The sequence below is a fragment of the Apis florea genome, unplaced genomic scaffold (assembly GCF_048593485.1).
Source record: "Apis florea isolate Af1SG1 unplaced genomic scaffold, ASM4859348v1 contig_2350_pilon, whole genome shotgun sequence".
NCBI classification, from domain to species: domain Eukaryota; kingdom Metazoa; phylum Arthropoda; class Insecta; order Hymenoptera; family Apidae; genus Apis; species Apis florea.
This window is the reverse complement of record NW_028256565.1, coordinates 150,997-167,439: the sequence shown is the minus strand read 5'-3', so window position 1 is coordinate 167,439 and position 16,443 is coordinate 150,997. Positions and strand designations below refer to the sequence as shown.

At 43.3% G+C, this 16,443-nt stretch overlaps 1 protein-coding gene across 3 annotated transcripts in view; it reads right to left on the bottom strand.

Moving 5' to 3' along the window:
• Positions 1-94: 94 nt before the first annotated feature.
• The window catches only part of Fic (FIC domain protein adenylyltransferase), a 34,536-nt gene continuing 18,187 nt past the window's right edge, over positions 95-16,443 (bottom strand). Inside the window, exons 1-4 of one of the 3 annotated variants that reach the window (XM_086904178.1) lie at positions 2,903-3,216; positions 2,307-2,797; positions 1,316-2,186; positions 95-1,218 (exon numbers count right to left, since the gene is read on the bottom strand). In XM_086904178.1, coding sequence (XP_086760304.1) covers positions 846-1,218; positions 1,316-2,186; positions 2,307-2,496 — 1,434 coding nt within the window. In that variant the 5' untranslated portion in view covers positions 2,497-2,797; positions 2,903-3,216 and the 3' untranslated portion in view covers positions 95-845. Of the gene's footprint in view, positions 1,219-1,315; positions 2,187-2,306; positions 3,217-16,443 lie in introns of those variants that run through there. The other 2 variants (XM_086904177.1, XM_003696538.4) reach the window with 2 other exon arrangements.

The window sequence follows — 16,443 nt, the reverse complement described above, 5'->3', positions numbered from 1 at the left end:
AAGATTGGTTTGAAGCTAGATGAAAAATTTCAGACAATTTCGTAATAATTAACGAGAGGAATTAAAATCACAGCAAAATACATCAATGCAGCGATTTACAAAATAAGGATTTATTAAAAAAAAATCGATGTATCTACATCGTATCGTAAAGTAACTTGTCCAGCAAGTAGCAATTAATTACACGACTGTCCATAAATTTATACATTTTCAAGATACATTCAATATCGACATTTAAAAGTCGTCTAATTATAATAAATATATGTTAGCTTAACATTGTATTCTTATATTAGATCACAGTCTTCGATTGAGTTTCACACTGTTCGCCGTTTTTCCTTGATGACTGTTTTATACGATAAAAAGTAACAGAAATGGAAGCATGTTTTCGAATCGCTTTGCCAACAAATGGGACATGATTAATTCTTTAAAATGGATTCGCGCATTTTATGAGTTGCAAAAAAAAAAAAAAAGGAAAAGATACATATAATCATCTATCTTAAATATGAGAATAAAACGTATGCAATCGTTTCGGAAGTGGAAACGTATTTTGATCTTTTAAAAACGGATCGTACATTGAAGCACAAAAAAAAAAAAGATGCATCATTCGATAATTCGAATTGGAGGCTCGCGAATCGGAAGTTTTCAAACATAAGAGACACGTAAATGGTAAACGAAACGAAGGAAAACGATTTAGGAAATCAGAATCTTTGGTTTAGCGAAACAGTAGTACTCGGAAACGTAGCATAAAAAATTACCTATTAATTCTTGGATCGTCGAGAAACTGTCAAAAGCGTACAATTGAGACGAGGTTATATACGTGTGTTCGTTTGAAATGGACGATTCAAGGATTAATCGGTATCAAAGGTATTGGTAGCACCGTTTCTAAAATCATCTTCTAAAATAACCGTATTACGCTTTTCGGTGAACAAGGTATCTTGACTGAGTGCTGGAACTTGTCTAGAGAACTCGCTGGTTGCCCATAAGAACAAGTCCAACGTTTGTTCCGTACACTCGGCTATAAATCGAACAAACGGCCGGACATCTCCAGTATTCGCTATTTGAAGATTTTCATAATACGTATGTCGATGTTGCTTATGGATGATAACCGGTGGATAACCAGCCTGCATGAGAATCATGTTCATGAGCAAACGCGAAGTTCTACCATTTCCATCGGAGAATGGATGTATATGTACCAACTTGTAATGCGCCAGAGCTGCGTATCTAGAACAGGAGGAAAGAGGTAAATGATTGAACAAAAGTGTAGGGAAGAAAGAGAGTAGGAAAGGAGAAAAGAAAAAAAAGAAGAAAAAGGTATTACCTGACCGGATGCATTCGAATAGCTCTCTCGCTATTCAACCACGATGCGAATTCTTCCATAAGATAATGAATATCTCCAGGACCGGGAGGTATGTGACCACCCACATAAACTTGAGTACGTCGAAATTGGCCGCCCTGTACAGGATCCACGTGTCCTAAAACGCGCGTATGAATCTCCAATATGTCCTTAATAGAAATTGATCCTACCCTATTGACCAGAGTCGCATTGATATATTTCATTGCAGCATCCAAGCCAAGAATTTCGTTGTGCTCGTCGATGCTTTTACCAACAACAGCTGTACGAGTTTCAACAATTGCTCTGGTCTGAGCCAAATTCATCGTGTTTCCCTCGATGCCAACCGTATGATAAATATGTTGGAAGTAAGCCTCTTTCTTTGCGCGTATCAATGCCGCATTGTTATCAGGTATCGCGGATAATGCGTTTCTTTTCTCGTCTATGCGTCGAAGCATCCTTCGATCCAATTCTTCAACTACCCTAGCCGTCCTCTGACTGTTTATCAATGCTCCTTCGTGATTCGGTTGATAACTTAACGCACGTACGTAATATTCGTTCGCTTTGATCACATCGTTTTGCGTGTATTCCAAGAACTCGCCGTAATGATTTAAGATGTCCGGATGACAGGGCGCCAAAGCTACAGCATGCTGAAATAATTTAATCGCTTTCTTTTGCTTGCCTAATAATTTCATTTCTAGTGCTAAATGTAACGAGGTCAAAGCTTCGGCGGTTGATGTTGCGCTATTTTCGATTTCCAATTGAGATCTTGGCAACGCCACATCTAAGTGTACTTCATCGTAGACGTTTAATACACTTTCCGACGGAAGCGGAATAAATATGTGATGATAATTATAATCTGAAAGAGGAAACATAATCGTTATAATTATCTCGATAAAGGTTAGATGGGTCACGAAAGGTTAACTAATGGTAAAAGAACGAATGATGGAAATTACGAGTACGCAAGTTACGAGCTTACCTGATAAACCGCGAATATATTGAGACAATAACGTGCCGATAACAGCAACTGCGATACCAGATACGAATACGAGAAGCACAACTATGCGATTCGCCGTCATAGCGGCATTCACATTCTTGGTTCTTTCTTTTACGTATCCAAGCTTTTCATCATAAAACACATAACAGAACTTTTCACGTGATAAGAACATCTTGTATTTACGAATAATTTAACTAAATATTCCTTTTGATCGTCAACGAATCGCAACATACTCTCAACTTGTTTTCAACACGTTTTACTCCTTGTTCTATATCAGTGGCAAAACGATGCTCCGCTTCGTTCGACATTTCGATCATGTGGTTCTTTTCAATTGGTCTAGTTTTCATTGCAGTCACGTAAGCAATCGATTCTCTCTTTCTCTATCTTTTTCTCCTATTCACAAATGTCACTAGCGTCGCTCGTCGCAATGCAGTGCGGATTGGAAGATAGCGCCCTCTTATCTGAATGTATATCTAAATTCCATAGAAGAATGGGTATTTTTATATATGAACGTTTGTGTTTTGTGAATTTCAAACGATATTTAAATCTATCTCGTAACACACGTTAAAATCACGTACACGTTATCGTTCGATTAATAGACGAGGTATAGAATAAATTTAAAATCGGAATTGTTTTTTGAATGTATAAATTTAGCAAAACAAAATAGAAAAGAAAAACAAAAATAGTGGAAGAAGCATAAACAATGGATAAAAGTATGGAGATGGACTCCATCTTTTGAACGAAAAGAAAGAAATATTTTCAAAAATATTCGAGAGATGGTGTTGACGATCAATTCTTACTATCTACTATTCCCTATCTTTTTTTTTCACTATTCCATCCGTATTTCATTTGCGACGCTCTAGAGATGGCGTTAGTTTCCATATTTTACTCTCTCTCCAATATTTATTTTCTTTGTTTATATTTCCATATATATATATAGATATATATATACATAAAACTAATGCGATCGAGAAATGAATTCGATATTCGATTAATTTTATTATATTTTCTTCGCAAAATTGTCATCATATTGCATATATATTAATTTACAATACAATTATAAAACAATATGTATAAATAATTTTAATTTTAATCTCATTATATTTAAATTTATTTTTATAAAAAATTCTCACAAATTGATATTATTTTCGTTTCATTGTAATAAAAAAAATATATAAGCGTAATTCAATTCTATTCGTAGTATATATATATATATATAGTATATAGTAAGAAAGTATTTAATTATTTTAATAAAGTATTTAAGTATTAAAGAAAAAATATATTAAAGAAATTATGGTCGACTTTATTAAATTTTGTAATTGAATTGAATGTAATTCCTATACTCGCCACTCTAAATTATAGAGGGCATATCAAACACTTATTTTTTGTACGATCGGTATTTCAGAATACGTGACACAAAGTTCGTTAAATGATTAGATTTATCCCATTCGTGATATTTGATAGAATCGAATGAAGATCAGATTATAGTTTATATATATGCTTTTGAAATCGAAAAAAATTGAAAGATAAAAAATGTGAAAAATATAGATAATTTAAAAACAACGAGATAAAGAACGAAGAAGAAAGAAACGAACGAAAGAAAGGAAAAACATCGAGTAAAATGAGATGAAACGAGAGAAGTTGAGGATAAACGAAAGGCTATATAGTTAGCTAGGAGACGAGACGGTGCAGGACAGGATCCGTCGAGGTGGGAGAATGATGCGAACGAACGAGAAGGCGAGGTAAGTCGGTGCAAGCGAATAATAGCCAAAACGACCCTGAAACCGAGGCCATCGTTGTTCGTTGGCCTGAACAACACGCAAGCACGCTCGTTTCTCTTTACCTTCGCGCGATCTTATGCGTCGCATCGAGCGCAAATGCAAGCATGCGATAAATATTTGCAGATTGATAGTTATGACGAAAGCACATGGCGCGTCAAATTTTCTCTTTCCATCGCTAATTTCGAAAATGCGATTATCGTATAAAATTATTTTCATGGAACGAATTGTAGCGAATGTCGATAAAATATCGACACTGAAATTCAGTTTACCGACTGCTTACTGGAGGGCGTTACTTACTCGCTGTCTCGTTAAAAAAAAAAAAATAAACGAATAAAAAAGCTAATAAATCAAGTTAATTTCTCTTGTTAGTTTTTATCAAGTAGTTTTCGAACTGTGAAATAACGATTAAAACGATTCTCTATCGATTATTCACCGTGAAGAAAAATCGAAAAAAATTGTTGAATGTTTGATACTCTTTGAATAAAATTAATTCGATGCAGTAATTTAAATGTTTTCTTTTATGAATATAAATTTTCTTCTAAACAATATTTCAAATAACGTTGACTAATTAATAATGTAACAAAATAAAATGAACATTATAATTTTCAACAATCCGATAGAAAAAGAAACGGGACTTTATACACAATATACAGAGTAAGATTATTCTCTTCCCTAAAAGTTGTTCGTAGCAGCGACCGGTTCTGCTCTAATTACGTTTCCCGCGAGTACTCGGAACCCTTCGTTTTTTCGTTATGGTTCCTCTTTTTTGGATCGACTACAAATCGTGACAAAACCAAAAGAGACGAGCGAAACGAAATCACGACACAAATCAAACTGATAATAGAGAACTAGTATCCATCTATCGTACTCACCGTTCATTTTGCGATACACGTACTCATTTATGTATATTATTGCGTACGTAATAACCTAGAAGCAGGTCGATTTTGTGTCGCTTTTGTACACTCGATTCATCATCGTTGCGTCCAAGATTAGACCGCTTTCAGTTTCCACGAATGCTACGACACAACCTAATGAACTGAAATTCCTTCTTCGCATTTGCGATTCTCGTTCAAAAAACCGCATGGTCATCGAGTCGTAAGAATCGATTCGTAAGAAATCTCTCACTTTTAATCATTTCGTAAAAATAAAATACGAAATATTCGCCACTTGTATTGTGTTACAAAGCATGGGATCGAAATTCGTACTATATATATATATATATTTATATGTATATACATAGCGTTGCGTTGGGGCGAGGTTCGACGGGAAACGGAAATACCCATGCGTTGGAGATTCGAGCGTAGTTGGATGCCATATTTTCCCTTTCAAGGTTTTACATTTCTTTCTATTTTCATGGTTTCTTCGATGAAACAAGACAAATAGATACCACATTTTCCATACCACCATAATAATAAAGGTAAAATGAAGAAGGGAAGAAAGTGACATTGTAAAAATTGTTTAACGGTATTGAAAAGGAAATTTCGAAAACTTATTTGGCAATGTACAGGTCAGGCAATAAATATCAGGTAGTAGCATAATAAATATCATATAAAGGAGCATGTCGAGGTAGAGAGGACGGACGCAAGAGGACGGAAGCGGGGACGTTTCTGCGTGGATCGAGACAGACAGAGATAGAGGAGAAAAGGAAGAAGAAACTCGAGCACGGGAGGTGTACAGCCGCTATTTCTTCACTCGATGATCGTGCATGTATACGATTACCGTACCACACGATATACATACACAATAGAGGCGAGGCACACGTTTCTCAAATATTCGTGCGCGCATCGTTTATGTTTACGTTTGGAAAGTCTGAGGATTTTTAGCGGACGTGCAAAATGAGCGTCGTAATCGTTCGAGCGGAAAACCGGGCGAGAGTTTCGAAGGACGAGATGGATAGAGAAAGAGAGAAAGAGAGAGAGAGAGAGAGAAAGAGGATAGGAAAATTTCCAGTCGGATGGTCGGTCGAGCAGCGATCGAGCGGGCGAATAGTCGAGAACGAGAAGGAAAAAGAAAAGAGGAGAAGGGCGAGTTTTGATCGGTGGTCCGTATCGGTCGGGTAGATGGGAAGCGACGCGTACACCACGGCTGCAACCACGTGTCACGATTATCGAAAATAATAATAATCCGAGATTGGAAAGAAGTTGAAAGAAAATGGGAGGAAGAGGAGATGGGAGAATCGGTTTCGATGATTCGGGAAGGAAGTTTGGCCTATGCCATGGGTTAAGAGCGAGGCAGAGACGCGTAAACCTCGCGCGGTCGTCCTTCCTCGAGATCGCTCGGCTCTCCTTTTACGGCATGGAAGGTCGAAACGGAAAAAAGCGGTTCGTGGAAGGCGTCTATGCCCGATCCTCGCTCGACTGCCGGGATAGTCGGCTACTTTGTCGGCAAGTTTATTATTCGTAACGGAGAATTCGAAAGAGGATCGGCTGGATTATCGTGAACGCCCTCCGATTCTCTTCCTCTCGTTCCCTCCGCCAACCGCCCCATCTTCCTCTTTCCCACTCGTCCGTGCTCCCATCCTCTTCTCCCTTTACCGACGACGCACAACCATCGACCACGATCGATCGCGAGTCTTTTCGTTTCTTCTTTTATCGTCGACGATAGATAGATAGATAGATAGACAGATGTATCTGGAAAACGTTGAGAAGAAAAGAAGTTTTTCGGGGACGAATACTTGGTCGCGATTCATCCTTACGAAAAATCATCTTGTTCCCTTTATGCGTGAGAACACGATTCCTCTCGTATTCTCTCTTCTCGTTCCACGTGTTTCGTGGATGTCAGGAAATCGGACATGGCATGGCTATTGAAACTCGAGATCCTCGCGAGAGACCGTCGTCCTCGTCGTCGTCGTCTATTCAAAGCGCGCAACGTCCCGAGTGCGTTTCGACCTCCCCCATCCACCAGGGGCGACCGAGGTTGAAACGAATTCTCGTAAAAAGAACCGGGGGCTGAGAATCTAGATCCCGAGGTTGAAAGAAAAAAAAAAAAAAAAAAAAAAGGAAGCGTCTCCTTTCTGCGCGCGGTATATTCAACTCTGGCTCATTCTTGCTTCTTATTCGCCGCGAGAGAGAGCCGCGGTTGCCTACCTGTTGTTATTGTTGTTGTTGCAGTCCCGGGGATGGATCACGAAAATCTCGTTCGTTTCGCGTTTCTATAAAATTCGTGGAAAGGTCGGTCGAAAATGTTGTAAAAAACGATTCGAAACGACAATAATTCGATGCGCTTCGTCAACTTTTTTGACGAAATTCGTCGAGTTTTCGTTAGTTCTCGTTCGTACGTACGATCGAATCGGGTCGAAAAACTAAGCCGTTTCGAACGAGGACGATGACGCACGGGAAAACTCCTCTCTTCCTTCTTTGTCAGAGACGAGCGCAACGTACATAAGCGTACATATGCACCGTATTTTCGAGTCGCAAGGAAACTCCCAGCTACAATCGGATAAATATAACTCGCGCCAATTGCCAACCGCGATTCCAACAGGAAAGATCTCTCTCTCTCTCTCTCTCTCTCTCTCTCTCTCTCTCTCTCTCTCTCTCTCTCTCTCGCTGTTCGACGTTTTCTCCGTCCATCCACTCTCTGTATCTTGGGATAAATTATCCCAAAAATGTTCAAAGCGGTTCGGAAAGTTCTGGAATGGATGAAAATTCGACGATGGACGAGAGATTGTTCGATGGTTCAGCGAGTTGGCCCACTTTTCGAACACGTGGCGCTCGCTTTACGATCGTTCTCGAGGCCGAAAAACTCGTGGATACTATATACTCTATATACCCTACGTCTCGACGTTACGCCGATGCCTCTCGAGCTTGCCTCCGAGCAATGAAACAGGGGTACCATTGTGTACTTGTGAACGACAGCTGCGTCGCGACCGTTTCAACCGTGGCTTTATTTAGCGATCCCGAAAAGCGAGCGAATGATGCCGGATCTATCGAAGAATTGCTTCGCAATTTCTATCGCGCTATCGAATAAATATATATATATATATATCCTCGCCTTTTCCACGATAAAGAGAACAAATCCCGCGCACTACGCGTTCTACGATGAAAATTTTGCGGCGAACGATAATAAACGACGATGATATTGCGTATGTATATATATATATATGTACACATTTGCGCGCACCATGAGAACAATTCGACGATGGAATAATACGAATCCGCGAGTAACGTAATTTTCGAGAACCCACAAAATAATCTCCGCCTCTCCGTACGAGAACAGTACCAAAGTTGTTCGCGGTATATTTTAGAATCGTTAAAATCGAGACGGGAAAGGTCTCGGCTGGTTACAACGAAACAACAACTGCCTCTCCCAACAGGTATTAACCATTACGGTTTACAACTTTACCTTCGTGACACTCGAATTATCCGTACATAATCGTTCGAGTTGCCGTTTACCTGGAAAGAAAGCGGACGGTATCCCGATCAATGGGACGCAAGGAGGAACTCTGGTGGTGCGGCAAATCTCTGCGATAATCGCCTCGAAGCCCTCTTCCCCTCCCTTCCCCCCCTTCCCCCTCCCCTCTCTCCGTTAATCCGTAACTAATTCTCGTTGCGACGACGTCCCGTTGCGCTTATACAACCCGTAGTAGTTCCGGCAGCCCCTCGAGTTCGCCCTCTTAACGACACCCACCCCCAACCTCATCATCGCTACACCTCTCTCTCTCTCTCTCTCTCCCCCGCTCCCCCCCCTTCTCTCCTCCCTCTCGGACCGAACCATCGTCGTTGTGATTTCTTCTTATTTTATCTCGGCCGATGTACATTCGGAATCGATCGGTGAAAAAGACGACGGAGGAGTCGAGGAGGAGTGGCGCGGCGCGAGCGTGGCACGATCGAGCGCGGTTCCAAACCTAGGTGGTGTTTACGCCCGTCCGGAGATTCTAGAAATAGCGGTGTATTTTCCCGCAGAGGGAATCGAACTCGCGACCTTACGAGTTACACCTCGACCGCACCCCGTCGTATTTTTAGATGGCAAAGCGAAACCCGCCGCGCGCCCTCCCCCCCCCCTCCCTCTCCCTCCACTCCACTCCACTCCCCACCCTCCCATATCCTCGCGTAATATCGGGCTTAAATCAAATCGTTTCGTTTCATTTTTCGAGAGATACGATTTCGACGACGACGACGACGACGACGACGACGATGGGACGAATCGCACGAATCGCGCGTGAAAAAATGGTCGCCGGTGTTGGCCGGCATCATCGACCGGTGTTTGCGGTTTCGCCGTCTGCCAAGCACAATTTTGCATTTGCCGTAGCGGCAGGTATATAACCGGCGAGGACGAAGCCTATTTCGTAGAACCAGTTCCGTCGGAGAGAAGCCTCGAGATTTACGATCGTTCGAAACCCTCTTTCGGATCCGCGCCGCACCGCACCGCACCCCGCCCCAAACCTTCCCCCCTCGTCCATCCTTTTGCCGTCTTTCCCACACCATCCATATTTATTTTCTATTTCGACCATCCCGATGATTTCGCGACAAAATTACCTTTTTCTTATCCATTCTCTTCTCTCTCTCTCTCTCTCTCTCTCTCTCTCTCTCTCTCTCTCTCTCTCTTTTTCACCAAGAAAGATTCACCAACGAAGATTCCAACTTTCGCCACGCCAACCAACCTTTTTCTCCCCGCTTTCAAAACAATCTCTCTCTCGAGAGAAATTCGAAACCGATAACTGGATTTTTCTCCCTTTATTATATCTTTTTTCCTTTCCTTAGCTTCGTGCGAATATTAATAACCTACCATATATCTACCATTCGCTTGCCTATCTACCTACCTACCTACCTTTCTACCTGCTTGCCTGCCTGCCTGCCTGCCTGCTCCTCCCTATTTACCTACCTGCCTACCTACTTACCTTTCTACCTACCCACCTACCTACCGACAAACTTACCTGCCTGTCCGATTGCCCGTTTACCTGCACGTCCATTTGCTCGCTTTTTCGAGCGCGGTGTATTTCTTCAAGGATAGGTCGCTACGCTAGTTCGGTTGGAAAAGTTGGCGTGCTCGTTCCAGCCAAGATAACGCGTAATTCGATCGAGCGTTCGACTCGCGATCGTCTTTATCGTCGAATCCAATTAGATCGATAAATAGATCGAAAATAATCGGATCGCCTCGACTTCGAGCGATCTCTCTCTCGTCGCTTTTTCTCACCATTTTTTTTCTCTTTTCTAACTTTATTACTCGCCTATCTTTCGAAATTTCTATTACTCGTTAACGATGATTCGCGCTGATCGATACCGTAGCTCTAGCTGTAAAACACGTGGCACTCTACTGGAATCTCTTAGCTTTCGCCTCGAGACCGCGGGCCTCGTCCGATTAGCGCTTGCGCAACGAAATCCATCCATCCATCCATCCATCATATAGTTCCATAACTGGCCGCACGAACGCTGCTCGTTTTCGGAATCGAAAGGGATCGTTCTCGAGATATATACATCTCGTCCCTTTTACTCTTTTCTCAATCGTTATCGAGTCCAAGATTATTCGACCAACCTCTTCTACGAAACGTACATACGTAAATATTTACACTGGTCCTGGATATATATCGACGTACGATGAATCGTCGCCGCCGTCGTTTCCATCTATATAATAGGCGCGGACCATACAACGACCGTTTCTCTGCTTTCACGCTCGTTTTACGCGGCGCAGAGAAGAGAGAAACGGTTATATCGGTAAAAAAGTACGCAAAAAAACGCGTATTCTCGCCCGACGAATGAACCGCGTCACGGTTAAAAACGATCCGTCTACGCGATCCTCGTTATCGCACGGAACAACCTCCGTTTTCACGCTTTGCCTCGTATCGAGTTCGCCTCCTGTCGCCCATCTTTCCCTTATCTTTCCACGAATTAAATCGAGAACGCGCGAATGCAACGCGGCGATTCTATACTCCCTCCTCTTCTTGGAAGGTGTCCACGCCGTTTCTCCGTTCTCTTCGATCTTTCGTCGTCTTTCTTTCTTCGCTACTTAATCATCCCATAATCATCGAGAGAGAGAGAGAGAGAGAGAGAGAGAGATGGAAAGTAAACGCGAACGAAAGAGGAGAACGAGAGATAGCGGGGAAAATGGGATGTCGAAAAATATATATATATATATATATATACACGTAGTTCGTATCTATTATTAGCTATCTTATAATATTAACCGTGTCGCGATAAAACGAAATCGAACGATGTTGCGATTTCATACCGCATAGTCTTCTCATCTTTACGTTTATCCGGCGCGCGAATCGCCGATTCTATTAATAACCGTAACCACGTTCCCGAGGACCTCGTTTATTCGCGGCATAGAAGGTTAACGAATCTCTTTACCGCTACGCGCCCTTGGTGAATCGCCCCGCGCGGAATCTCAAATATACCAATCTCGAGAATTTCTCGGCGATTGAATTCGCCGACGCGACGAACAAATCTGGGGAAATCGCATTTCCTTACGTTTACGATTTTATTATTCGCCCGTAAGTGATTTCGAATTCCTATTTTCGCGATTTTTCGCGTTCTCTTCTCTCTCTCGAAAGAGGCATTTTTCTTCCATCGATCGATCTGATTTTCGGGTCAGTCGGGAATAAAAAACGGTAAACTCGTCTCGATACGCGCGCAACGTGGCTCGCGAACGAGATCGCAGCATCGGTTTACGCAGCTGGCAAGGTCAGAGACCCGCGATCTGGTTGGCAAACCATGTGTGTACCGACCGCCCTCGCTCTTCTCTCTCTTCTCTTTCTCTCTTTCTCTCACACACACACACATACACTCCTCTCTCCTTTTTTCTTTCCTTTTCCCTTGCACGCATCGTATACGTATACCACTCTCCCTCTCTTTTCCCCTTTCCCTGATTCGAGATAGGAACGTAGTAGTACTAGTAGTACGACTAATACTAGCAATAGTAGTAATAGTAATAGTAGTAGTAGTAGTAGTAATAGTAGTAGAAGCGTTTTCCAGCATAAGAACGGGACAAGCGAGCGTCACGGAACGATCGAATTCACCCGCCAATACCACTATCGTTCTCGACGCGTTCGCTTCGAGTTGGTTCGTTCGCGTACCGCCGTATGCGCGATCGTTAAATATCCGAGTTGACATCGTTTGACCCGTCTTCCCGTTGCTGCTCTCTCGGTTCTCGACTTCTGCCTCTCGGTTCTTGCCTCTCGATTCGTAGACTCTGACTCACGTCAGGGTCGTCCGTACGAGGTCAACGACAAACCGACTTCTTCGCTCGCCAGTGGCCGCGATCGCGTCTCGCTTCGCCTCGGTTCGCCTCGCCTCCCCTCCCCTCCCTCCCTCCCCCCCCTCCCCCGACTCGGGTCTCTCGACTCGTCGTCTCACCTCGCCGCGCATCGCGTTTCTTCCCTTACTACTACTACCGCCTACTACGCGTTTCCAATTCTTTTTCTTTCCCATCGTCGTACATTCGTCCGTCCATTTCCATTTCGTATCTCCCCCCTCCCCTCATCTCCATTCCCCTCCAATCCTTCCCTCCCCCCTTTTTATTCGTACCACGCTCTCTCGGTCGATCCGAGTCGACTATCGTCATATAGTCTCGTAATTCACGAGATTTGTAATCGTAATTCGTAAATCGTTCGCGAGAAAACGAGCGGGATGGTGTCAAGCGTGTGTGCGGCGGTCAACCGGATAACCAGTCGGTCAGTCAGTCAGTTACTCAGGCATCTCATACTCAACCTAGTCAGTTTTAGCTAGCCAGCTAGCCAAGCAACCAACCAGTCAGTTAACCGAGCAGCCAGCCAGCCGAGCCTTGTTTTCAGGCAAAGCACCGAGGGCTGCCCCCTGAACCGGATCGCGGCATTAACCTCCGCCAGCGTGTATATCGCTCTACGTCCCTGCCTCTCTCCCTTCCGCACCACTACACTATCAACCGCCTACCCTGCCATTACTACCGTGACCGTCACCCTCCTGCGCTCTCTCCACTTCCCTCTCTTCCCCCTCCCCCCTTCACCTCCTCTTCGCCGAGCTTCTCTTCTCCTCCTACTCTTCCACGTCCACCTCGTCGATGATTCTTACCATCTGTTCGCGGCGCAACATCCCAACTTCTCTCTCTCGGCGATTTCTACATCGCAGCCAGACACGATTTATCCGTATCGCGACGCAAAAACTTTTTTCTTTTTTTTTTTTTTCTTTCTTTCTTTCTTTTTCTTCTTTCGATCGATTCAAACAGTTTACGATTGTTTCTCCCAATTTTCTCTCTTTCGTGAGAAATCGCGATCGTTCATTATTATTATTATTATTATTATTATAGTGATGATTTTTCGAAGCGAAATAATTTCGAACGGAATAAATAAGACCGATAGATAGATACTTACTTACCATACGATGTAAAGGGATAGACGAAGAGAAACGGGGAAAGAAGGAAGAAGGAAGAAAAGGCAATTCTGCGATTCTCTCTTTCTCTCTTTCGTAAAGATCGCATCGTGTCGTCTCGCGTCGTCTCTCTCCGATCGATATGTTCAAGGACTCGAGAAATATCGCCCAACGACCAAACATTGCTCGCTGTTTTCCGTTCGGACACGCGTTAACCGTGATGAAAACAACGAAGCGAAGAAGAGAGCGAGGAGAGAATTTGGAAGGAAAAATCGATACGAACGAAGGAAGAAGAATCATCGCGACGCGAGGCGTATGGCGAAACGCGTACCGGCTATACGACGCGCTAGAAAAGAGAGAGAGAGAGAGAGAGAGAGATACGAACGAGAGAAGAAGGATCGGAGGTGAGAGGTCTTTTCCCCCTCTTTCCCCTCCGTTCTGTTCGCCTCCCTCTCCCTCCCTCTCTCTCGAGCAAGACGATGCGAACCGAACGGTGAGAGCGAAGGAGCGGAGAGGACGAAACACGCACAGGACGAAGCGGCGCGGAGAATGGGTCGACGAAATGCAGGCTAGCGGAGCAGGGAGAGGCAAACGCGTTTGGGAAAGGTAGCGAGGGAAGCTCGCTGACGATCATAGCGTGATTATCCTATCGTTTTTCTCGTACACGTGTCTAAATCAGAACGTTACCAAATGAATGCGATCTTTTTTCGAGAATATAGCCAATTCGAAAAAACTTCTTCTCCCTTCTTTTTTAGAGAACTAGATTCAACGAAATGTTTAATTATCTCGTTCCATATTTTCCACTTTACCAAATTTTCGCCTCTTTTTTTTAACGAAAATGTCGAACTTTTAAATCGATCGTGATCGAAAAATTATAAATACGTTTCGTTGCATTTCCAAAACTATTGCGGATCCATTGCGAAATCTGTAAATCGAGAACGAGCCAACCAACATATATACACGCGTATTTAATCAACCGTAGACAGGAGTAAAAATACGCAACTGTCGCCATACTGTTCTTTTAAATGGCAATCTGACCAAAAGAAAGTGGGAACGAAAAATAAAAAAGATAAAATGGAAGGAAGGAAGGAAGGAAGGAAGGAAGGAAGGAAGGAAAGAAGGAAGGAAGGAAGGAAGGAAGAAGAAAAAAGAAAAATAAGAAACAAGGTAAAAGAAACCGGTTTAAGGGATCTCGCACTGGTTGTTTCGACGCGCATACATATACGCGTTCTATTGGTGTAATGGTCAATCGTGAAATCAAATTTTTGGAAGGCGGAAGGAAAAATGGAAAGACGACGGATTCGGCGAGATCGAAGCGAGCCGCGTGAAGAGAACTGCTCGCTCGTGAACTTTGACCTTGCGCTCGGGAGGGAGCAAGGTCGCTATTGGCAACGTTTGCTCGATCTCAACGTTTTCCTTCTGCGATGTCGCGACCCTGATCACCATTGCTGTCGCGTTACCGGTATTTAAATGCGCGGATAAAAAAAACTTACATCGACGATTCTTTTCCAAACACGTTCGTCGTCCTCGTCGAAGCGACCATTTCTCGGAACGATCGTCGTTTTTCGATTCGTGATCTCGATCTCGGTCCTCGTCTCTCGGCTCGATCTTTTTGCCGTTGCTTTTGCGAACGGATTTTACGCGCCGTGAGTTTTTCCGGTGACCCCTTCCCCTCAGTCGCGCGTCTGGTCTGGTCCAATGGAGCGTGCAGTATTTTCCGCACTGCTATACTTTTATACACGTGGAGTGCGCGCGCGCTCCCACTGTGCACGACGGATATTCGATCTCTTCGTCGAAAATATCAAAAATATCGGAAATTTATCTGCCAAAGGAAAAAAAAAGGATAGCGATAGATAATAATGCATAGCACGTTCTTGGATAGATGAATCGAACGACGAATTTTTTAATCGAATCTTGGCTCGATTCGGCGCATATCGCGGCTCACGATCAGAGACGATGCAAAACTCTGCGATATTTCGCGTCTACCGGCTTCTGTCCAATTCGCGCTCTCTATACGTATATACGCCTTAGCCTCGGACGCGAACCGTGTCCCTATACGCAAATGTTCCGCTCTGCATCCATCGTGACTCGTACGTTCGTCATCCGTTACCTCGCATCTTACACTTCCTTTCTACGCTCGTTCTTTTCCCTTCCATTTATCCTCTCCAACAATTACCCGATAAACGAAAACAAAGACGGATGTTCCACTAGCTTGGATCGATCACGTTCGCAACTGCATCATTTCGCCTCGCTACCTTGTTCTTTTTTTTTTGTGCGTGTGTGTGTGTGTTTTTTTTTTCGTCTACACTTGGCCCGGGAACGGGGCTCTTTCTTGCCCGCTGCGATCCAACACCCGCCCTGCCATACGATCTTCTCCTCTTCTTCGAGATCCGATCGTAATCGCCAGGCTTGTAATTACATCGTAATTTATGCGCATCTACGTATGCACGAGTATATCGAGAGTCTTGCCTCTGGCCTTTTCACCATCTTTCCCTTCTTACCTCGCCCTCCCCCCCCCCTCCTCCCCCCTCGCCCCTCCCCCTTCTCCGCTCCCTCGGCCGCCATATTTTTTTTCTCTTTCTTTTTCACCACATCTGTGCTACCAGTTACTCGTCGACGATCGAACGAACGACAGATTAGACGTGAGAAAATAATCAAAGATCTAGATCCTGATTCGACTCTCGTTACTACAATTAAATATATATATATATATGTATCGTTCGAAAAATTTTTTTACATCGATTTTTAACGAATACATCGCCAATTATCGACGCGATCGTAATCCGATACACGTCAGGAATAATACCTTGACGAATACGCAGACAACGCGTCTACTCTCGGCGCTTAATGTTCGATAAGATAAGAACAAAAGTCACGAAGGCTCGTCGTTGATTCATCATCGATTTTTGCTCGCAAACTGCGTAATATTGGGTTGCTCTTGATATCCAGACGATATATATATACACGAATGGATCGATATCGATCGATGCGATTTTTTGTTGTAATCGTTATGAAAAAGTGGCAAGAAAAAGTTGCATCGTCGATCGAAAATGAAAA